Raw genomic sequence first — 24,057 nt, forward strand, 5'->3', positions numbered from 1 at the left:
AAGGGAGGCTGGGCTCCCAAGGTCATCTCTGTGAAACCAAAATGCAACATTTTACAGAAGCAGTATTGTTTGCAACACCCAGACCACTGATTCAGTGATTTAAAACACAGCCACTAGTCACATACCTGACAGGTTTCAGAGTAGCAGCTGTGTTAGTCTACTCCTTTTCTATTCACATACATGTCACTAATTGGCTGACTCCAGGCAAGCACACATGAGTCACAAGACCCCCAAAATGATGAGTAACCAGAGGGGAAATCGATGTTCCAGGACGATATCACCTAGGGAGGTGGTAGAATCTCCTTCCTTAGAGGTATTTAAGGTCAGGCTTGACAAAGCCCTGGCTGGGATGATTTAACTGGGAATTGGGCCTGCTTTGAGCAGGGGGTTGGACTAGATGACCTTCTGGGGTCCCTTCCAACCCTGATATTCTATGATTCTATGATAGTGCACGTGGCTCTTGGGGAGAGCCAGCACTGTAGGGGGGCCTTATAATCATTACTGTCCCCACATTTTCCACAGGCTGTGTTCATTATGGAAGATATCTCGCTGCTGAGGGTGAGTAGGGAATCGAGGGAGGGTCTTCTCCAAGACTGCGGCTTCCATCCTGGGCTTTATGCGGCTCGCCTGTGTGCAACAATGCCCCCCCTCCCCCCCACACACAGAGTGGCACAGGAAAGTTACCCTTAACGGGGCAAGAAACAAAGCAGCTCTGCCAAAGAACCTGTGACAGCAGCTTGCCCAGTATTACCATGAGAGTTTTATGGAGATCTCTGAAACAGATTCCTGTGAAGTGAGGGAGTCAATCAACACCCTGTTCTGCCATTCAGACTAGGCATATGGCGGTACACGCATCATACAGACACAAGCCTGCTTTCTGCAACCCTGCTGCCCCCAACAACTTGCTTCAGCGATTCCCAAAAATCAAAGCCACTTACCAGGGGTCTCCTCTCCTGTTTGCACTTCGCCAAGCTCTGACTGCTGTGACTGGCTAGCCCTCTCTGAGGTAGAGAAGGGCTCCTGGCTGCATGCATCTCTGACCTCTGAGTCGTACTCTGCTTCTGGGTCCCCTTCCCCCTCCACATCCTCGTCTAAGATTTCCTCCTCCTGACTCTGCCCACTCTCAAATGGCACGTGAGCCACGGAAGTCTTTGCAGTGGAGGTGGGATCGCCACCGAGTATCATGTCCAGCTCTTTGTAGGACTGGCAGCTCGTGGACGCAGCACCGACAAGGCAGTTTGCCTCCTGCGCCTTGTGGTAGGTGTTCCGCAGCTCCTTCGCTTTGACCCTGCACTGCAGTGTGTCCTGGTCATGGCCTCTTTCTGTCATGCATTGTGAAATCTGTCCATAGGTATCGTAATTCCTATGGCTGGAGCGCAGCTGGGACTGCACAGCCTCCTCTCCCCAAATGCTGATGAGGGCCAGCAGCTCGGCATTGCTCCAAGCCGGGATCGCCTGGTGCGTGGAGCAGGCATGGCCGCCTGGAGAGATGCGCTGAGACCACTGCACGCATCGTCGAGCAAACAGGAAGGGGACTTTCAAAATTCCCAAGGAATGTATGGCGTGGGGTTCATGGTTGGTCACCTAAGGGCCGGGCAGTAGAGTTCAAACTGATGACCAGAGAGGTGAGAAGAGGCATTGTGGGACACCTCCCGGAGGCCAGTCACAGCGCTGTATCGACCAGGGTGTCTACAGTGGCACCGCAGCGCTGTACCCCCGGCACAGAAAGCTCTACGCCTCTCGTCGGGGCGGGTTTTTTACAGCGCGGCAACTGCGCAGTTTCTGTGCACTAAATGGCTTGGCAGTGTGTGCACCGCGGGAGTTATAACACAGAAAGCTGCACTGCTGGGCAGAAACTTGCCAGGGTAGACAAGGCCTAAAGAAGTCCGTGGAAGAGTTTACATCTTTGGTTGTACCACTCAGACCAAACAGGATTTCTCCCTCTATAGGTTCTACAAATAATGTATGATTAACCAACAACACCGGATAGAGTACTTACTTTGGATCTTTCTTCTAAAATAAAAGAGAGTACAAATTTAATAAATTTATTAGAGGTAATGTTGAAATAAGGAACGGTACAGAGTTCAAGCATGTCATTTGACTTTGTTAGGCAATGGGGCTAACCTAAGTAGATGAATGGGAGTAGTTCACACCTCTCTGAGGTTCTGTTTTAGGCTCTTTGCAGACACATTTAAAGAGAACTGTATTGGTTTGCATTCAGAAAGTTCTCTGCAAAATTATAGTGGCTAGAGACTTGCGACAAATTTTGAAACTTCAGTCTGTTAGAGCTGTGGGTGCCCAGCAGTGCTGGTAATTAGGCCTCTTATTTAGGTATGTACATGTAGATTCAAATTTTTACCTTCAAATGCTTCTGAAAATTTTAGTCTATTTTTTTTAATAAATGGAAGCTTAAATTCTGCAGAAAGAAAGAGGCAAGCAGCAGGTTGCAAGGGGCACTGTGACAGGCCACATGCTGGTCATACACCTCTATCCCGATATAACGCGACCCGATAGAACACGAATTCGGATATAATGCGGTAAAGCAGCGCTCTGCGGGGCGGGGCTGCGTGCTCCGGCGGATCAGTGCGTCGGCGTGTCTGGCTCTGACATACGGCTCTGAGCGGTGTGTTAAGGGTGCCGGGCCAGGGCCGAGGGGTTGGATAAGGGGCAGAGAGTCTCGGGGGTTGGTCAGGGGACAGGGAGCAGGGGGGGTTGGATGGTTCGGAGGTTCTGGGGGTGGGGCGGTCAGGGGACGGGGAATGGGGGCGTTGGATAGGGCATGGGAGTCCCGGGGGGCCTGTCAGGGGGTGTGGCTAGGGGGCGGGGCAGTCAGGGGACAGGGAGTTGGGGGGGAGGGGAGGGTTGGGTGGGTCGGGGATTTTGAGGGGTCAGTCAGGGGGTGGGAAGTGACTATTAATAATGGAAAAGCTCGTGGCCAAAGCAAGTTCGATATCTCACGGTTTCACCTATAACGCGGTAAGATTTTTTGGCTCCCTAGGACCGCGTTCTGTCGGGGTAGAGGTGTATATTGTGCACCACACACTAAACAGGCTTTTTTCATCTCTAATTTCTATAAATAGCTGGGATAAGCATTGCAAGATCTATTAAGCCACGTCGTTCATGGCTTAAACCGGCAACCAGATGATGCTCAGGAAGCAACTTTTTGCACAGCAGGGAGCTGCCTTTTATAGGCTTCCTGTGATGTGCCCAGCACACTTGTTGACACAATACCAACAATGACAATTATTAATAAATAAATGGTGTAGTATTGCACCCTCAACTGCTTTATTAGGGGTTTTATGTCTTCCCCTAAGGCACAGAAAACCAAACTGGATGGCTCATTGGTCTGCTATGTTATTCTAGATCTGATGGCGCTAACTCCCTGGGCAGCTTGCTGGAAATATGCTAGACTCAGTGTTGTTGTTTTGTTTCCTGTGTTCACGGTGTTCTGAATTTCCAGGACTCCTGTGTAGCCTGAAAGTAAAATGTCATGGAAAGTTTTTAATGTGTAATGTTCCCAAAGTGTCAAATGCATCATAATAACCAGTATCCTTTCATTATCTTATAGGGCACAAATGGAGCATAGTGCTCAAGTGTCTTTTCCCTGAAGTATATTAATCTCCATTATAATACAGGGGTGGAAGAAAGAGTTGGATATTAGCCAAAAGTAAACAAAATCCAATTCTATTATTTGGACATCACATCAGTGTAAGCAAATTTTTAAAAGAACACTTAGCAATGTTGATTATAAAGTTGTTATGCCATCTCGTTCAAACAAAGTGAACTGCACTCTAGCAGCCTTAAATGGCTGGTTTTAGATTAAATCTAAATTTTTTTAATAAATGGAAGCTTAAATTCTGCAGAAAGAAAGAGGCAAGCAGCAGGTTGCAAGGGGCACTGTGACAGGCCACATGCTGGTCATACACCTCTACCCCGATATAACGCGACCCGATAGAACACGAATTCGGATATAATGCGGTAAAGCAGCGCATTAGAATTAGATTTTTATTGGTAAATACTGTTTTTACCATACACACTCAAACTGATGAAAAAATATTTCTATCTATAATCATCTACATTTACAGATAGGCAAAGGAAGAGAAATGCTGCTTGAGAACTTACTGCAGTCTCCACCTTAATGTGTATAAAATGTGGTGTTAAGCTAGCATTTAGTGCAGCTGGAGCAGAGGCACCATTTAGGTAGCTTTAATGTTCGAAATCTTAACATTTACTGTCATTAAATAATTATTGTCTGAGATCTCCTCCCCCATAATTCCACAACTGTGAAAATTTAAAGAGACACAAAATCTAAAACAATGCTTAAAAATAAATATTGATACTCTCTATCAAAATTATTAAACACAAAGAATTATGCTAAGCCTACTTAAATAATACATTTTCCATGCCTTAATCAAACACAGAAATAGAGAGAAACCCTTTTAAAACAAATGACTTTAGTATCCCATTTTTTCTACCTTCTGGTTAACCAAAAGTTTCTGTTAAATGAAGGTGTGCATGATGAAATACTGTCCCATGTATCCAAACCCTGTTTTCTTGAAGTTTTGGTGTGTCCCATAAACTCTTTGTTAAAACAGAATTGTACTGTACTCAGGCCGTGTCTACACTACGGGTGCTACAACAGCATGACTACGGTGCCATAATTATGCCACTGTAGCACCATCATATAGCCGCACACTGCAGCAATGGAAGGGGTTTTCCCATCACTGCAGTAACTCCACCTCCACAAGCGGTGGTAGCTGGGTCAGTGGAAGCTTTCTTCTGTCAACCTAACCATGTCTACACTGAGAGGTTTGGATTTTTCACAACTCTGAGCACTGTTCCTGTGTTGACCTAAATTTTAAGTATAGACTAGGCCTAAGATGGAAATAAACTTCTAGGCCAGCAAACACTAAAATGCTTTAAAAAACCTGGCCTAGTAGAAGAATCAGTCAGGTTGCTCTTAGAGAGTTAGTTTACTGGTATCAGATACTGACCCCCAGATTCAGTCTCCAACGCCTATAGTAACTGGGTATATTCTTACTGCATGTATAATGTCTCTCTTGCTTCCCTTCTCCTCTTCTGTCTGTCAGATAAGGGAAATGTCAATGACAGATTCTCTCTCATATTTATTTTGAGGATAATGTGTTGTTGACTCTTGCTGTCTTGCTCCCTGACATTTCCTTCCTTCATATTTCCTTCCCTCCTGCTCTTGGATGATTATGGAATATATTTTGGATTTTTTAGTCCTGTAACAATATGCTGGTATGTTCTGTGATCTGAGCCTGGTTATATATTTTGTACAACTGCAGAACCAGCAGACCTGAATTTCTGGTAAAGGGTCCGACTACCAATCAGAAGGGTAAATTTGACCTTCAATTTGTATTTTCAAAGTTTCTCTAATTCTTATGTATGTTGTTTCTTCTTCCAAACCAATATTTTAATACTTATAAAATATATTTTTAATGTTCAGGCTATCCTTTGTGTGTAATGTTACATAACAAACTAACTTGGACAGCACAGGTCTCAGAAGTAACCCAGTAACAAACCAGCCTAGAGAACATGACTCTCACAAATAATATTAGAATAACTGTAACCCATGTAGCCCATCTCTCAGGAATGCCAACTACGACAGCAAATCAGCTCATGTGCGGTAGCGCTCATGAAGAGTGCTAGGATAATGAACCAGCACATGCAATCTAGCCTTCGTATGTTATCATGCAATTAAAGAAACAGTGTGCACACTCCAGACCTTCTGAGGAAAGTTGCCGAAAGAGATAAAAAAGAGCAAAGGGCCAAGAACTGAGCTTTGCAATTGAGGATACACGCAGGGAAAGAGCCATCACTAGAAACAAAAAGAGAGAGGGTAGTTTCATAGGTTCGGAGGGGAATGATGATAGAAGGACACCTGCCTCCAGGTGTCCACTTTCTTTAAGGAGAATGTGGAGACTGAGAACTGGGGGCTATCATCAATGAGAACAACCTTCAGATTGCTGTTAGGGTTACTAATGAGCACACAGGGATGATCTGTCTTTAGTGCAAGTGACTTGTACACATGTAGAACATCCCATTTGGCTCAGTGATGAGCTACAGTGTACTAAAATCTGATTCTCCACTTTCCTTCACAGACCTTGTAACTCTCCGTACCAAGCGTAGTTCTCGTCACAGTTACACGCATGCGTCCAGCAGCATCTTACCCTAATTCTTTAAGTTAGAACTTGTTTCCTTTATCACTTGTTATGACATCACAAGTGACATGGTTATATATGTTGACTCTCAGGGCATGGCTACACTTGCAGGTGTAGAGCTCTGGGAGTTAAATCAGCCTTCGGAGACCGCAGCAGGGAAAACGCTGTCATGTGTTTACACTGTCAGCTGCAAGCGCACTGGTGTGGCCACATTAGCAGCACTTGCAACACCACAGAGAGCAGTGCAGTGTGATAGCTATCCCAGTGTGCAAGTGGCTGCAGCATGCTTTTCAAATGGTGGGGGTGGAGTGTGACAGGGAGTGTGTTGTGTGTATGTGGAGGGAGAGAGAGTGGGTTTTTGTGGGGGAGAGAGTGTGTCAGCATGCTGTCTTGTAAGTTCAGACAGCAGCGGACCCACCCACCCCCCTGCCTCTCTCTCTCTCACATGCTCACAGCAGCAGCATTCCACAGTGATGGTTGCTTTGTTCCGGAGCAGATAAGCAGCCGGCTGTCAGAAACTGAGCTTTGAAAGGGTATATCTGCATGCCTGCAGCCGAGTTCAAAACAATGACAAGAGTGGCCACTTGACTTCAGGGGATTATGGGACATTTCCGGAGACCAATCACAGCGTAGTAATGCAACACCTCATTCAGACTGATGCCTGGGCGTTTCAGCCGGGGTGCAGCAAGCTTTATGCTTTTCGTGGAGGTGGATTACCAGGAGTGCTCCAGCTGCAGAGTCCAGGTGCTCTACGTGCCTTGCCAGTGTGGACACCTTGGGAGTTAGGGCGCCCGGGACTGATTTAATGCGCTCTAACTTGCAAGTGAAGCCAAGCCCTAAGATTAGGATTCATAGTTCATTTGACTCTGGCTAAGTTTGTCATTCAGCTTTGTATCACAAGGAATGAGTTCACTCGGTATATCCAGATCTCTGTCATTCAGTTAACTCAACATGAATGATTGAAACACCCTTGACTTCCCCTGTAACTCCTACTCCTTCTTGTTCTATCCATGGCCCCCAGTGTCTGGGAGCTGTCAGTTGTGAGTTCTCCTCTGGGGATGCCTGCTCCTAACAGAAAGTCCATTTCCTGTGCAAGTCCTGACCTGTTTTGCTGAATCACAATAATATCACTGAGTGCAATAGTAATGTCAGTTGGAAGAGTGAGTTCAGGTCAAGGATTTGAGAAATAGGATGTGGCAGTGTGTAGTGGGGTGGCTGCCCCACTCCAGGAGAGCAGGGGTTAAAAGCAGCCCTTGGAGAGGGTTGTGGCTGGGACCCAATTAGAAAAGAGGATAAGAGCAGGCATAGCTGTGGCCACACCCAATCAGGCCAACCTAAGCTGGACCTGATACAAGGGCTAACGGAAGAGCTGGGTCAGTCTCACTCCATCCTTGGAGTGGGAAGGACCTAGCTGCCTGGGAACATGGGGTACCTGAAGCAGAACAGTGCCAGTGGGCAGAACCCCAAGGTAAAGGGCACTGGGGTCCGGGAGAGACACGAGGCCTGAGGCAGGAGAGACACCGGCCAGCAGGGGGTGCTCTGAGGCTGAGGAGCTAATTCCTGAGGCAACCAGTAGGAGGTGCTGTGGCGGTGAGTGCTCAACCTGTTACACAGTGTAATTGAAGACTCTTATCACATTGTAATGCATAGGCACAAGGGAGCAGGGAAAGAGGTGTGGTCTCAAGCTTAACTTTGGCATTTTGTGATTTTTTTGTGGTGGTGGTGGTGGTGGTGTTTTGAAATTTTACTAAGACACAGTTGCAATAACATGTTAACATACTACATAACTTGTTCCGATGTAGCATCAGGTTAATATTCGAGAACCTGGCTAAAGATTCTGGCTTGCTGACTGAAGAGTTCTCCTCCTCTGAGTATGTCAAAAAGGATGACCACATTTCTAAACACCCATTCTTTTTTTGGCACTTCTCTTGTGTACATACTTGCTGTGATAGCTTTCCCATTACAAGGACAGTCCATATTTTGCTATACCTCAGTTCCATAGGAGGAGCAGTTACATTTTTCTGGTAATGTGCAATGCAAAACTTAGCTGCTAACAATAAAAAAGAAATTAATTTGTCATTCTGTTTAAAATGTAGATCCTTTAATAGGGTATTAAGTAAGCGGGTCAGGGGATATGTAGGAAGCTGGCATTTTGTCATAAGAGGAATTTCTTTAATAATTCCCTTTCCCGTAGAGCAGTGGTTCCCAAACTGGGGTTCTCAAAATGTTACAGGGGGTTCTTGGGGAATTCCCTAATGGTGGACAGAACTGTCCTTAGGAACCCTGGGCAGCGTGGGGCCAGTAGCCTCCAGTGAAGCCCCTGGACTTCCAAGAGCTAAGCAGATCAAAGCAAGGATATCTGTCACACATCTTTACTCTTCAGGACTCCTTATAAGAAATGGAAAGGGAGGTGGATATTTTTTGCTGTTTTTAAAATTAAATAGGCAGCTAGTTTTGTTTTTAAAATTATTCTGAAGAACAAGTTTTAAGCTTTGTTGTAACGTGTGTTGTTTGCCTGGACTGCTCAAGACCTGAATGCTTGTGTAGGAGGAACTCTTTGAGTTGGCTTCTTAAATATCTTCATGCTGGTTCACATCTGATGCTCCTTGATGAAACATAGGAACCTTGGCTTATAACAGGCTTATTCAAAGTGATACAAGCTACAAAATTGAGATCTTGGAAGAGTGTTGCTGTTTTCATAATGTAATAATACTGTAATGATTATTATTGATGTTTAATATGCATGGCATAAAAAACCATTTTATTTCCAAGATCACTGCTTTTATAATTTATACTCAGGTAAAGGAGAAAATCCCTGGAAATATTCATTTTTAGGAGGGGGTTCATGAGACTTGACATTTTAGTGAAAGGGGTTCACTGGTTGTTAAACTTTGGGAACCACTGCCATAGAGAGTCCCACCCATCCAGATCAATTTTTGTCCAAATCCCTCTCCCTTCTTTTTATCTTTTTCAGTCAAAATTGTACATTCTTAGAAACCTTTTGTTCCTACTTGCTCCTGGGTCAAGTCCTCAAATATGGTTAAAAGTCTAGATAGAGCAACCTTATGTTAAGATTTCACTATAAAATATTTGAATTGTTATCCATGCAGAAGTAATACTACACAAATGTACTTCTTGGCATTTAATATGAAATTAGCTTATCTGTACTATTACACATTTGACATACCAAATTTAGTAACTGAAGATGTTTTTCAAAAAGACAGAATGTTTAGTCATAGAATCAGAGATGCTGGAGCAGGAGTGGGCAAACTTTTTGAACCGAGGGCCACATCTGGATTGGGAAACTGTATGCAGGGCAAGGGGTTGGGGTGTGGGAGGGAGTGCGGGGTGTGAGGGGGTGCGGTGTGCAGGAGCGGGCTCAGGGCACAGGGTTGGTATGCACAGGAGTGCAGGGTGCGGCAGGGGGCTCAGGGCAGGGAGTTGCGGGGTGTGGCTGGGGGCTCAGGGCAGGGAGTTGGGGTGCGAGGTGCAGGCAGGGGGCTTAGGGTAGGGAGTTGGGGGACAGGGGTGCAGGAGAGGTTTGGGCTCTGGCCTGGCACTGCTTACCTAAAGCGGCTCCGGGGTGGCAGCAGCGCGCACTGGGGCCAGGGCAGGCTCCCTGCCTGCCTGCCCTGGCCCCACGCCACGCAACGCCACTCCGAGAAGCAGCCAGCACCACAACCCTGCGTGGCCTCTGGGGGAGGTGAGGGGCACAGGGCTCCATGAAGCTCCCATTGGCCGCGGTTCCCCATTTCCGGCCAATGGGAGCTGCGGGGGGTGGTACCTGGAGGCAAGGGCAATGCACCGAGCCCTCTGCCCCCCTTGGGGCTCAGCACCGAGCCCTCTGCACCCCTCTGCCGGCCGCTTCTGAGAGCGGCGCAGGGCCTACGGCACCACGGGGGGCAGTCCCGTGGGCCGGATCCAAAGCCCTGAGGGGCCGGATCCGGCCCGCAGGCCGTAGTTTGCCCACCCCTGTGCTGGAGGGTCCTGATGGGTCATCATTTCTATCCTATCCATCAGTTTTAAATAGGTAAGTTATGGACAGTGATTAATGAAACCACCAGACAAGTTTTGTATCGCTAATTCTAGTTTGTGAAATGCTTCATAGTGAATTTTGAGTAAACCTGCTAAATTTAACTCAGTGTGAATTAAAGAGTTGTGGCAGTTTATATTGGATACAAAGACAAAAGATTGCTGATGGCCAAGGATTAGGTCGCAGTCTAAGGTGGTGCCTTGACCCCTGGCTGCCAGCAATGGAATCTGAGAGTCCAAGTGAGTGCCTCAGTCCAGAGTCTTCAGAATGATTCCAGGATGCAGACTTCACCGAAGCTTGAAACCCTTATCAGAGCGCACCAGAGCTTTTCAGACTTCACAGTGGTTCCAATATAAAATACTTTGCCAATGGCCAGGGAGGGACCATGCATTGCCGCCTCCTCTCTAGTGTGTGTGGCTATTCATCCTTCCTTCGTATGCTTTGTTTCTCTTACAGAGAGCTCTTCTGGAGAAGAAGCAGAGGAAGAAACGTCTTGAGCCCTTGATGGTGCAGCCAAATCCAGAAGCAAAGCTGCGTAGATCAAAGCCCAAAGGGTGTGAGGAGCAGACTCCCTTAGTAGAGACCCACACCCCTTTTCACAGCGATGTTGTCCTGCATGGTGCGTAGTCCTCCTGATCAACAGACATTCTTACTAATGCTAATTTGTTTTTACCTTGGGGTGATCACATTTACATTCCCCAGGGGAATGGGTGGCCGAGAAACTAAAGGGATTGATTTTGTTGGGTACAAAAGAAGAGCAGCATTCATTTGTTCCTTGTCACTCATCTGGTGCTAAGCAACACTGCGCTGTAAAAAAACTATCAACCTGACCTGGACTCCAGTGTCAGATTAAATAATTAGGTTGGGAAAATCCATCCACCTCTGAATGATCTCTCCTTAGAGTTAGACCAAAGCCATCTGGCTCAACAGAATTAGGTGTGGAATTGTTTAGTTTCCTCACCTCCTGGGTACTTTAGTAGTGTTCCCAGAAATGTAGGGAGCTATACATCTGGAGCAGGAGAGATTCATTGGATTTTTCTGAAGCAGTAAGAGAAAAGGAGGACAGGGAATAAATGAATAGCAGCAACATGCACTATCATGACAGAGTTCTCAAAATTGTTGTGACAGGCTGATTGGGAAGGGGAAGGCAGTACAGGGGTTGATGAATATTGAATTTAGCTTTCTTAGTTTCTCCTGTCTTCACTGACGTTCCTTATACACGCTGGGTTTCAGCCACAGCCCAATTCCTTCTGAAACTCTGAAGGAGTAAACCCCCCTCTGCTGGTGGCAGGGATTTTTGCATTCTCTTTCATCTCAGTCCTGGAATTCCTCTCCACTATCCTGTTAACTCACTCTAATCTCAAATTACAAATCCAAGTGTCGGGTGAGAGGAGTTTTTCAGAGTCTTGTCCATGTGACATGCAAACAGGATCCATTAGATTTCTTGCCATATGGTAAGGAGGTAAATTTTGGGATCAGTGGGCCCTGCATATGGCAGGGAGGTGACAGCAACATAGCAGCAAAGTGTTGGTAGTAAGGAAAGCTATAGGCACTGAGAAAGCAAGGAGCCAATGGCAAGAGCTCAGTAGTCTCACAGCATGACAGTGAAATAGTGGCAAGAACCATTGGGAACAGTGACCTAGCAAGAGAGTGTGATGAGCTCACAGGCCAGGGAGCCCCACACATGATGGGGCATAGGAGGTGACAGGGAAAACCCCACAATCCTGGGAAAGTATCGGAAAAGTACCACGAGAGCCAGGATTCTGGCAAACTATCAGGGAGGTAGCAGGGTGTGTCTTGGGGTTTTGTGATACACATTAAAGGGATACCATGAGCTAAAAAGGATAAAAATGAACTTAGTGGTTGCTCCTAGAAATATATTGTCTCCTAGCAGCCCATCTCTTTAAATCTCTTTCCTGTTCTGTGGATCAGTGGCTGCAGATTGGGAGAGGAGTGAGAGGAGACTTCAGCTGTAGCATTTGCTGGACTGATAGCCTGCTTAGAATTAACTGGGAGAAAGCAGATTGTGAGAAACTTTCTGGTTGGAGAGCGTGCTTCTGAAATGAGACAGGAGAGAATAAAAACACCCCTGAATCAGGAAGCTAGATACTACAGAAGTCAGAGGGATGAAAATTGGAAAGCTTCCCTGACCTTGAAGCTGCTTGTATACTTTCAGACCAAGAATCTTTAAAATGGAGTGAAGATTGTAAATGTGTCAGTAACCCAAAGGTAAAACATCTGAGTAAACCACTGTAGTTTTAAAATACAAAAAACAGCAGAAAACCAAGAAATCCAAACCGAAGACTGCACTTAAAACAAATTCTAGATGGTTTGGAAATGCAGAGTTAAGGTACCCCAAACAACCTTTACTCTCCCATATCCCAGGCACATAGTGCACCCTCTGTGTAAAGTGTCTGTGACAAGAACTGCAGTATCACAGCTGCTTTATATGGTTAACCTTGTGTACGTTGGTTCCACCAGAAACCCACGTGGCAGCTACATATACTTTGGTATCTTGTCTACAGCTGTGAACACCCCCTAGTTTACTGTGACTTACGTAGCAGAGTATTCTTAGCCTTGGTCTACACTAGGAGTTGAGGTCGAATTTAGCAGCATTAAATCGATTTAACCCTGCACCCGTCCACACGACGAAGCCCTTTTTTTTTGACTTAAAGGGATCTTAAAATCAATTTCCTTACTCCACCCCCGACAAGGGGATTAGCACTGAAATCGGCCTTGCCGGGTCGAATTTGGGGTACTGTGGACACAATTCAACGGTATTGGCCTTCAGGAGCTATCCCAGAATGCTCCACTGTGACCACCCTGGACAGCACTCTCAACTCAGATGCACTGGCCACATAGACAGGAAAAGGCTCGCGAACTTTTGAATTTAATTTCCTGTTTGGCCAGCGTGGCAAACTGCAGGTGACCATGCAGAGCTCATCAGCAGAGGTGACCGTGATGGAGTTCCAGAATCGCAAAAGAGCTCCAGTATGGACCGAACGGGAGGTACGGGATCTGATCGCTGTATGGGGAGAGGAATCTGTGCTATCAGAACTACGTTCCAGTTTTCGAAATGCCAAAACATTTGTCAAAATCTCCCAGGGCATGAAGGACAAAGGGCATAATAGGGACCAGAAGCAGTGCCGTGTGAAACTTAAGGAGCTGAGGCAAGCCTACCAGAAAACCAGAGAGGCAAACGGCCGCTCCAGGTCAGAGCCCAAAACATGCCGCTTCTATGATGAGCTGCATGCCATTTTAGGGGGTTCAGCCACCACTACCCCAGCCATGTTGTTTGACTCCTTCAATGGAGATGGAGGCAACACATAAGCAGGTTTTGGGGACAAGGAAGATGATGATGATGATGAGGTGGTAGATGGCTCACAGCAAGCAAGCGGAGAAACTGGTTTTCATGACAGCCAGGAACTGTTTCTCACCCTGGACCTGGAGCCAGTACCCCCCGAACCCACCCAAGGCTGCCTCCCGGACCCGCCAGGCGGAGAAGGGACCTCTGGTGAGTGTACCTTTTAAAATACTATACATGGTTTAAAAGCAAGCATGTTTAATGATTAATTTGCCCTGGCATTCACGGCTCTCCTGGATGTACTCCTAAAGCCTTTGCAAAAAGTTTCTGGGGAGAGGGAAGCCTTATTCCGTCCACCATGGTAGGACACTTTACCACTCCAGGCCAGTAGCATGTACTCGGGAATCATTGTAGAACAAAGCATTGCAGTGTATGTTTGCTGGCATTCAAACAACATCCGTTCTTTCTCTCTCTGTGTTATCCTCAGGAGAGTGAGATATCATTCATGGTCACCTGGTTGAAAGAGGGTGCTTTTCTTAAGGAGACATTCAGAGGTGCCCGTTCCTGCTGGGCTGTTTGCCTGTAGCTGAACAGAAATGTTCCCCGCTGTTAGCCACGGGGAGGTGGGAGGGATGAGGAGCTAGCCACACAGTGCGGGGAGGCAAAATGCGACCTTGGAACGAAAGCACATGTGCTATGTATGTAATGTTAACAGCAAGGTTTACCGTGAAAGAGTGTAGCCATTGTTCTAGAAAATGTGTCTTTTTAAATACCACTGTCCCTTTTTCTTTCCTCCATTAGCTGCATGTGTTTCAAGGATCACAGGATCTTCTCCTTCCCAGAGACTAGCGAAGATTAGAAGGTGAAAAAAACGCACTCGCGATGAAATGTTCTCTGAGCTCATGCTGTCCTCCCACACTGAGAGAGCACAGACGATTGCATGGAGGCAGACAATGTCAGAGTGCAGGAAAGCACAGAATGACCGGGAGGTGAGGTGGGGGGCTGAAGAGAGGGCTGAAGCTGAAAGCTGGCGGCAGCGTGATGAGAGGAGGCAGGATTCAATGCTGAGGCTTCTGGAGGATCAAACCAATATACTCCAGCATATGGTTGAGCTGCAGGAAAGGCAGCTGGAGCACAGAGCGCCGCTACAGCCCCTGTGTAACCAACCGCCCTCCTCCCAAGTTCCATAGCCTCCTCACCCAGACACCCAAGAACGCGGTGGGGAGGCCTCCGGCCACCTAGCCACTCCACCCCAGAGGATTGCCCAAGCAACAGAAGGCTGGCATTCAATAAGTTTTAAACTTTTAAAGTGCTGTGTGGTCTTGTCCTTCCCTCCTCTACCACCCCTCCTGGTGCTTCTCTCCTCCACCATCCCTCCTGGGCTACTGTGGTAGTTATCCCCCTATTTGTGTGATAAATTAATAAATGCAAATAAATTCATGCATTTCATGAATGTGAAGCAACAATGATTTTATTGCCTCTGCAAGCAGTGATCGACACTTGATATCAGCAGATCTTTGATTGCGTTGGCTACTTGTATCACAGCAGCCCCCACAGTAGATTTGCCCACTCCAAATTGATTCCCAACTGACCGGTAGCTGTCTGGCGTTGCAAGCTTCCACAGGGCTATCGCCACTCGCTTTTCAGCTGTGATGGCTGCTCTCATCTTGGTATTCATGTGCCTCAGAGCAGGGGAAAGCAAGTCAAAGTTCCATGAAAGTGCCCTTACGCATGCAAAAGTTTTGCAGCCACTGGGAATTGTCCCAGACCCGCAACACTATGCGGTCCCACCAGTCTGTGCTTGTTTCCCAGGCCCAGAATCGGCGTTCCACAGCACGAACCTGCCCCATTAGCACCATGATGCCTGCATTGCCAGGGCCCATGCTTTGAGAGAAGCCTGTGTCAGTGTCCTCATCACACTCGTCACCGCGCTGACATCGCCTACTCGCCCGGTTTCGCTTTGCCAGGTTCTGATGCTGCATATACTGCTGGATAATGCGTGTGGTGTTTAATGTGCTCCTGATTGCCAAAGTGATCTGAGCGGGCTCCATGCTTGCTGTGGTATGGCGTCTGCACAGAAAAAAGGCGCGGAACGATTGTCTGCCATTGCTCTGACGGAGGGAGGGGCGACTGACAACATGGCTTACAGGGTTGGCTTACAGGGAATTAAAATCAACAAAGGGGGTGGCTTTGTGAGAAACAGAATGGCCCCCTCAAGGATAGAACTCAAAACTGGGCTTAGCAGGCCGTTGATTTCACAGGGGGAGGGAGGAGAAAATGAGTACAAAACAAATCTGGTCTATTTCTTGTTTTGATCCACTTCATCTATCTTTATATATCTTGCTGGCAGCAGACTGTGCAGTACGACCACTAGCCATCGTCATCTCCTGGGTGCTCGGCAGAAGACGGTGCAGTATGACGACTAGCCATCATCTTCTGCTGCCTGGAGGTTAAAAGACAGTGCACTGCCCGTAGGACTGAATCGCCATGAAATGAAACTTAAAAGGGGAATGACTTGGCTGAGTCACTCCCATGTTTGCCCAGGCACCCCTGACCTCATCGAGGTCTGTTAAAAGAGGACCCAGGACTACGTCGACACCGGCTACCAGTCATACTGCACTGTCTGCTGCCAAAAGGCAATAAACTGCTGCTGTGTAGCAATGCAGTACCGCGTCTGCCAGCACCCAGGAGACATACAGTGATGGTTAGCTGAGTGGGCTCCATGCTTGCCGTGATATGGCGTCTGCACAGGTAACTCAAGAAAAAAGGCGCAAAATGATTGTCTGCCCTTGCTTTCACGGAGGGAGGGAGGGAAGGGGGGCCTGACAATATGTACCCAGAACCACCCGTGACAATGTTTTAGCCCCATCAGGTACTGGGATTTCTACCCAGAATTCAAATGGGCAGCGGAGACTGCAGGAACTCTCTTCACTTAACGTCATCCCTGTTAATGTTATTATCATAGAATATCAGGGTTGGAAGGGACCTCAGGAGGTCATCTAGTCCAAACCCCTGCTCAAAGCAGGACCAATCCCCAATTATTGCCCTGATCCTTAAATGGCCCCCTCAAGGATTGAACTCACAACCCTGGGTTTAGCAGGCCAAAGCTCAAGCCACTGAGCTATCCCTCCCCTGTTGGATAGCTACCCACAGTGCAGTGCTCCGGAAGTCGATGGTTGCCTTGGTACTGTGGACACACTCCACCGACTACATGCACTTAGAGCATTTGTGTGGGGACACACACAATCAACTGTATAAAAACACTTTCTACAAAACCGACTGCTATAAATTTGACCTAATTTCATAGTGTAGACATACCCATAGACTAACATCAAGGTGATTAACAAAGAAGATGACTACTGTGGACAGTAAAGGCTTAAAATGGTTGCCCATAAAAAAAATAAAATCTAGGAGTTTCAATGTGCTTTACAAACATCAATTAATTTAAACTCATAACCCCTTGTGACAACAGAAGTATCATCATCCCCATTTAGGGATGGGGAAACTGAGGCTTGGAGAGGTTAATGTGACTTTCCCAAGGTAACACGGGAAGTCTGTCAGAGCCAGATTTAGAATGTAGGTCTCCTGACTCAGAATCCTGTAAAGTGCTTCTTTGGGAAGACGGCCTTTTTTCCTCCCCTTGTGGAAAATGTCTGGGCACTCAGCTGCATCAGTGTTCTAAAAGGGTGTTTGAGTGGGGAGAGGTGAAATTAGGTGCCTTCTTGTGATGCTTAACACAGTCAGCCAGTTACAAAAACTGTGAGATTTCTCCATTCTGTTTCACTTTTGCTTGCAGGCATTGATGGCCCAGCTGCCTTCCTGAAGCCAGAAGTTCAAGACTTAGGGACCAAACTCCAAATCCTCTCTGTAGGATCTTCCACAACAGAAGATGATGCAGATCAGGACAATGATGAAGAGACTCTCATAGATAGAGCTGCCAAGCCGGATCTGCAAGAAATCCTACAGAAACGAGGTGAGAGTTGGCTATATGCAGGGTTTGAACAGGGGTCTGTCAGGAATCATCTCACAATACAAGTGTGCATGTGAGCTTCCATACACAAAGGCAGCCAGCAATTTCTAGAACATACATTGACGGATGAGTAACTGTCATTCCCTTGTCTAAAATGCTAATAGTAACTGGCATACCTATCATGTTTTAAGAGATTACAGAAATTCCATATAATTTCTGGTCTTTCCAAAGGAAGTAATCACAAATTGCCTCTCTTGGTTTTGCCAGAGTCCAGGACATTTTTATTCCATGTACCTATCTGTTAATATTATAACAACACAATATAGTTCTTAAGTATTAGAAACCTCCACTGCCAGCCAACAATGCAGTAATTACTTAACTGCTCAGGAGACCTGCAGGAAAGGTGCTCTTCCTGATTCAGAGGATATCCCAAACAGCTGTTACAGAAAATATGCATAAAGGTTTATTGTCAAATACTGTGTCCCGTTGAGCAGTTTCTCATCAGAGCGTCCACTGTTGCCAATTGTATCACATCCCTGCCAGTACTGCAGGAAGTCTGTTAGTTGCATGCTGTCTAAACATTTTGCAGTGAAATAAAAATGAATACTGTGTTGTTTGATGCACAGTTTACATTACCTTGTGGTACCTGTCATCTAAAAGGTTCCCAAAGGATTTAACCTTTGAGTTATGTAGTAATTTGTAAGGATCGTGTCATCCACCACTCAGAAGCAACTGTTGTTTATCCATGAACAGCAACATTACACAAGAGTTAGGACAGGAAGTGCAAGAGAATAACTGATTGAAATTACACGGGAAATTTAGGAAGGCAGAATGTAAGTACACAGATTAGAATTTGGCCAGAACACCGGGGTTAACGCCTTTCCTCTTTCAAAATGTGCCTTGGGATGTTTATTGACAAGTAGTCAGGAACTTAGCTTTAGATCTCATCCAAAACGCAGCACCTCCAGCAATGCTTTGTATGTGCAATACCATACTGGGACATTAGTGTAATATTGAGTCATAGGGAAGAATGCAATTTACAGGATCAACAAAACTAGGTACTTCAGCACTTTCTGCACTTTCCCACTCCTAACCCTGCTTACCACAAGAAATCAGGTAGGATCACAAAATAAAGTGGTGTGACTCCAAGTATAAATCCCAGGAAGCTTACAGAAGTTCCCTCTCAGTTCTTATTTGAGTATATGCCCTTTGGGTGCTGTGCACTGTTGACCGGAGACAGTAAAGCAGCATTTGCAGGCCTGAGCCTGCACAGAATAACTCCTCATGCTCCCATATAAGGTCATGTAGGGAGGTGCGGACCCACTGCCACTCATTTATCTCTAAACCCATCTGTGGCTTGAGATGGAGCAAAACTTGGGTGATGTCCACACTACTGTGGTAAATTGACCTAAATTATGCAACTCCAGCTACATGAATAACGTAGCTGGAGTTGACGGAGCTTAGGTCGGCTTTCTGTGGTGTCTGCACAGCACTGGGTTGATGGGAGAGTGTCTCCCGTCGACTTACCTTACTCTTCTCATTCAGGGTGGAGTACCAGGGTCGACCTGAGAGTGATTTAGCGAGTCATTAGACCCGCTAAATTGACCCCCCCCCCCAGTGCATTGATTGCCGGAGTGTTGATCCGGTGGTAGTGTAGAGATAGCCTTAGTGTCTACTGTTCTACAGCTTCCCACCTTTCTCACTTTCTGTGAATTTTTCATTTAGTTATTTACTTAGTTTGTTGTTTATTTAATTTCAGAACAGTTGTGGTTTCAAAGGGAGGTCTCTTCCCTCCCCCCTCCAGGACTTCTAGTTTAGTACATTGGCACCAGATTATGCCAAAGACACTGTGGTTTAAGCCCTGCCCATGCAACAGTAATTCTAGTTGTCTCTGGTGTCTCAGAGACTCACTTCCCATCAAAGGGCAAGGTCTGCTCAGGGTTTAAAGGCAGGTGTAGAAATGGAACACTCCTTAGCTTCTGAGGGGTCTGCTTCCCCACTTGCACATCAGCCTCAGCAGCTCAGGTGACTGCTGGAACCTTGGCAGCACCCCAGAGATAGTGATTTCTAAGAAAAGAAGACTCTTTCCCTTACCAGGGAAACGAAGAGTGGTAGGTCACCCCATAAATCTCAGTCCTGGGACACCTTGAGTCCCCTAAGGGGTTACCTTCCCCTCTTCTTATGTAGTACCGACACCTTGGTACCAGTTTCACTTGGCGTCTCAGACTGAAATCAGTACCAAAGCATTCGTACCTGTGACGGGTTGCACACTCACCACCATGGTGCCTCCTACTGGTTGCTCCGGGAATTAGTTCTGTCCAGCTGTGGAGCACCCTCTGCAGGTGGTGTCTCACCTGTTCTGCTCGGCAGTGCTGTCTGGGACCCGCATTGCTCCCTGGCTTGCGTCATCCTCTTCTGGACACAGCCCTCCAGCTGTGCCCCACTCGGTTCTCTCCCCTTCCGGGGGTATCCACAGTCCTCAGTCTGGAGCTGCAGTTGGCCATGAAGGCAGGTGCAAAGTCTAGCCTCTTGCCTCGGGCAAGCCACAGTCTGTATCAGGCCATGCTCCTCTGTGGCCAGGTGTAGTGGAAGGGGGAAGGAGGAGGACCCAGGTCCGTCCACTACTCTGGGTCCTGGCCCGGGGACTCTCTGGCGGTAGCCATGTGCTGACCTCCTTCTCTCCCCTCCACTGCTCATGCTCCCTGGGCCACTTCCCTTTGGCTCTTGCACCTTCTCGGCCTTTTTTAGCAGGGGCCGCAGCCTGGAAGGTATCAGGCTGGAGCTTTCCCTCTGCTCCCCTGAGTCTGCCCAGCGCTGCTCTAAGGTGCTAGCCCTGGGAGCCAGTACTCCTCCCTTGCTTGTCAGGGAGAGACTCCTGTCTCTTCTGCTTTGCAGCCTTCATATAGGGCCCAGCCTGGCCCTGATTGGCTGCTTCTAAGCCTTCTATGATTGGCTGCGTTCTGCGCATCCGCTCCAAGGGCTGCTATTAACCCTTTGTCTGCCAAAGTGGGGCAACTGCCCCACTACAGTACCACATAAGACGTTGTGTGCAGAAAAGTCTTCCATGCACAGAGTGGCTCCTACATCAGTACCATCCAGCACCTCTCAGCCCCTTGATGTACACAGGGCTTCTACCTGCACTCCGGTACCATCATGTCTTACAGCTCCAGTGTCAAAGAAGCTGTTCTGTCAACTTTGCCAGTACTGCATGCACCAATTCCTCCTTGGCACCGATCCACATCCCAGTTCCAGCACCATTGGCTATCATAGCTCTTGACCACGCTCGAGATTCTTTTCTCTGGAGGATCTTCTCATTTTGGATAAACCAGGGTCTCCCTTACTAAGGAGCTGTCATAAATATAAAGGGAAGGGTAACCACCTTTCTGCATACAGTGCTATAAAATCCTTCCTGGCCAGAGGCAAAACCCTTTCACCTGTAAAGGGTTAAGAAGCTAAGGTAATCTCGCTGGCACCTGACCCAAAATGACCAATGAGGGGACAAGATACTTTCAAATCTGGAGGGGGGCGGGAACAAAGGGTTTGGTCTGTCTGTGTGGTGTTTTTGCCGGGAACAGATCAGGAATGCAGCCTTCCAACTCCTGTTAAGTTAGTAAGTAATCTAGCTAGAAAATGTGTTAGGTTTTTTTGTTCAATGGCTGGTAAAATAATCTGTGCTGGAGGGAATGGATATTCCTGCTTTTGTGTCTTTTCGTAACTTAAGGTTTTGCCTAGAGGGATTCTCTATGTTTTGAATCTGATTACTCTGTAAGGTATTTACCATCCTGATTTTACAGAGGTGATTCTTTTACTTTTTCTTTAATTAAAATTCTTCTTTTAAGAACCTGATTGATTTTTCATTGTTAAGATCCAAGGGTTTGGGTCTGTGTTCACCTGTACCAATTGGTGAGGATTGTTATTAAGTTGGTGAGGATTGTTATTAAGCTTTCTCCAGGAAAGGGGGTGTAGGGCTTGGGGGGATTTGGGGGGAAGACGTCTCCAAGTGGTCTCCTTCCCTGTTCTTTGTTTAAGATGCATGGTGGTGGCAGCATACTGTTCAAGAACAAGGCAAAGTTTGTACCTTGGGGAAGTTTTTAACCTAAGCTGGTAAGAATAAGCTTAGGGGGTCTTTCATGCAGGTCCCCACATCTGTACGCTAGAGTTCAGAGTGGGGAAGGAATCTTAACAGGAGCTGTACTAGATCTCTCTCTTGGGTACTGCACTGACAGCTGCAGCTTGACTTCCAACACTTGGTACCATCACCAATGCCCGGGCCCTTTTATTCCAGAGGATATTTCTGACTCTGAGGTCTCTGTACAGGGCTCTACCTTGGAACTGTTACACTCTTCTTGAGTTCATTTACTGAAGGGGACCTTGTGGAGCCCACCGGGTACCCTAGACCTTTGGGATATGAACATCCTTGGAGACGCCTCACCTATCCCCCTCCTGCGTGGGCTTACTGGAACCCATGGGAGCACTTTGTGGAACAGTTTTAGAGGGTACCAGCTAGAAAGAAACCCCAACACCCACCAGTACCACATCATTCACAGGCACTGACAGACCATCCTTCGGTGCCGTATGCCCCCTCGGTACAAGAGGAGCAATAGCCACAGATGGAGGAAAGCTCACCCTTATCAGCCAAGTCCTCCTCCTCCTCCCCAGATGATGTTGTAATGCCACCATTGCCCTCTTCTGCTAATGACTTTAGAGCTTTCCAGGAGCTAATGAAACATGGGATGGAATCCCTCCAGATCCTGCTAGAAGAGGCCCAGGAGTCTCAACATTCCCCGATGGACATTTTAAATATCATTCCCGCAGGGAAAAATTGCCCTACCAATTAATGAGGCACTGTTATTGCCTTCATGTACTTTATTGCAAACACCTGCCACTATTCCACCCAAGCGGGGAAATAAAATATGTTGTATTACAGCTAAGGGAATGGAGTACTTCTCCCATCCCATCACTAATTCCCTGGTGGTGGATGTGGCTAATGAAGGAAACTATCAAGCTTCCTCCAGACCCTCTGCTTTGGACAAAGAGGCCAAACAAATAGACCTGCTGGGCAGAAAGAGCTATTCATCATCAGCTCTTCTATTTTGTGTTGCAAACTACCAGGCTTTGACAGTGAAATATTATTTAAGTTATTCCAAGTTCACAACACTTTATTGAATGCCTGCCACAAGACTAAAAAGACCAATTTCAGTCCTTTGTCTCTGAGGGTCAGTTAATCATGAAAGCCTCCTTGCAGGCTACTCTCGATGCCGCTGACACAGCTTCTAGATCCCTGGCTACTACTGTGTATATGCAAAGAGTATCTTGGCTCCAGCCTTCTGAACTCCTGAAAGAGGTGCAGAATACCACTGAAGACCTTACCTTTGAAGGGCTCAAGCTCTTCAGTGCAGACACACACTCCTCACTCCACACCCTTAAAGGTTCAAGGGCAGTGCTATGGTCACTGGGAATTTATATGCCTTCAACAAAAAGACACTTTAGCAGGTCTCAATTTGCACAGGGTTCAGACCATTCAAGTAGCACCCACACCAGGCTTTCTTAGAGCTTTGGAGCCTTTGAGGAGGAGATCCAAACCTCACAAAAGAGGATCACTCCCCTGCCCCCTCTGCTGTACAATTCTACCATTCCACCCACTTCCAGTGATTGAATATTCCACTTCCTGCCTGCCTGGAAGCACATTGCCTCAGACAAATGGATATTAGAGGTGGGTGACATGGAATATTGCAACACAACCACCACCCACCTCCCTTCCCTGTCTTTTTTCAGGGACCCCTCTCACGAGGAGCTCTTAAAGCAGGAGGTCCAATCTTTCCTGCTCTTGGGGGCAATCAAGCCAGTTTCCCATGAGTTTGTCAGAAGAGGGTTCTAGTCCAGCTATTTCATAGTCCCCAAAAGGTTCATTGCCCTCGACCTCCAGGAAACCTGTTTTCATGCAGGTATCCACTCCTCCCACAAGCGTTTCCTATGTTTTGTAATAGGCCCTGAATGTCTTTACAAAGGTCCATTCAGCTATAGCGGCCCATGTATGTCAGTGGGGTGTCACAATATTTCCACAGTTGGATGACTGGCTTCTCAGAGGTCACTCAGCAACCTCCAAGGCACTTAGAAGCCCTCAATGGGTCTAAGAACTAGGTCTCAGTTTTTGCCCATCCTATCATGGCTGGATTACTTAAAGGCTTACATAGCTTGTTTTCCCCTATGCAGAACCCCACTCCTCCATGGGACCTTAATTTTCTCGATGCCTTTAAACCAATGTCTACCTGTTCTCTCCTCTACCTCTCCCAGGCTATCACTTGGGATAGATGAATAGGAGAACTCAATGTGCTCATAGTAGACTCACCATTCACTGCCTTCTGTATAGAAATGGTCACACTACATTCCAATCCTTGTTTTCTTCCTAAGGTCTTTTCAGAATACCATATTAATCAGGAAATCTATTTACAAGAGTTCTATCCATACCTTCTATTCAAATGAAAATTCTGCGAGCAGCTTCTATTACACATGGGCATATTTAACTGAATGAAAGTATAAACTAAGCAGTATGGTATATCATGTT

At 46.8% G+C, this 24,057-nt stretch overlaps 1 protein-coding gene across 4 annotated transcripts in view; it reads left to right on the forward strand.

Moving 5' to 3' along the window:
- Nucleotides 1-24,057, forward strand: part of TULP3 (TUB like protein 3) — a 78,674-nt gene that overhangs the window by 38,800 nt on the left and 15,817 nt on the right. For 3 of the 4 annotated variants that reach the window (XM_073314051.2, XM_073314058.2, XM_073314066.2), the window contains 2 exons: nt 10,675-10,837; nt 17,319-17,495. In XM_073314051.2, the coding sequence (XP_073170152.1) occupies nt 10,675-10,837; nt 17,319-17,495 (340 nt within the window). Of the gene's footprint in view, nt 1-7,498; nt 7,776-10,674; nt 10,838-17,318; nt 17,496-24,057 lie in introns of those variants that run through there. The other variant, XM_073314075.2, reaches the window with a different exon arrangement.

The sequence above is a fragment of the Lepidochelys kempii genome, chromosome 1 (genome assembly GCF_965140285.1).
Source record: "Lepidochelys kempii isolate rLepKem1 chromosome 1, rLepKem1.hap1, whole genome shotgun sequence".
Classification (NCBI taxonomy): domain Eukaryota; kingdom Metazoa; phylum Chordata; order Testudines; family Cheloniidae; genus Lepidochelys; species Lepidochelys kempii.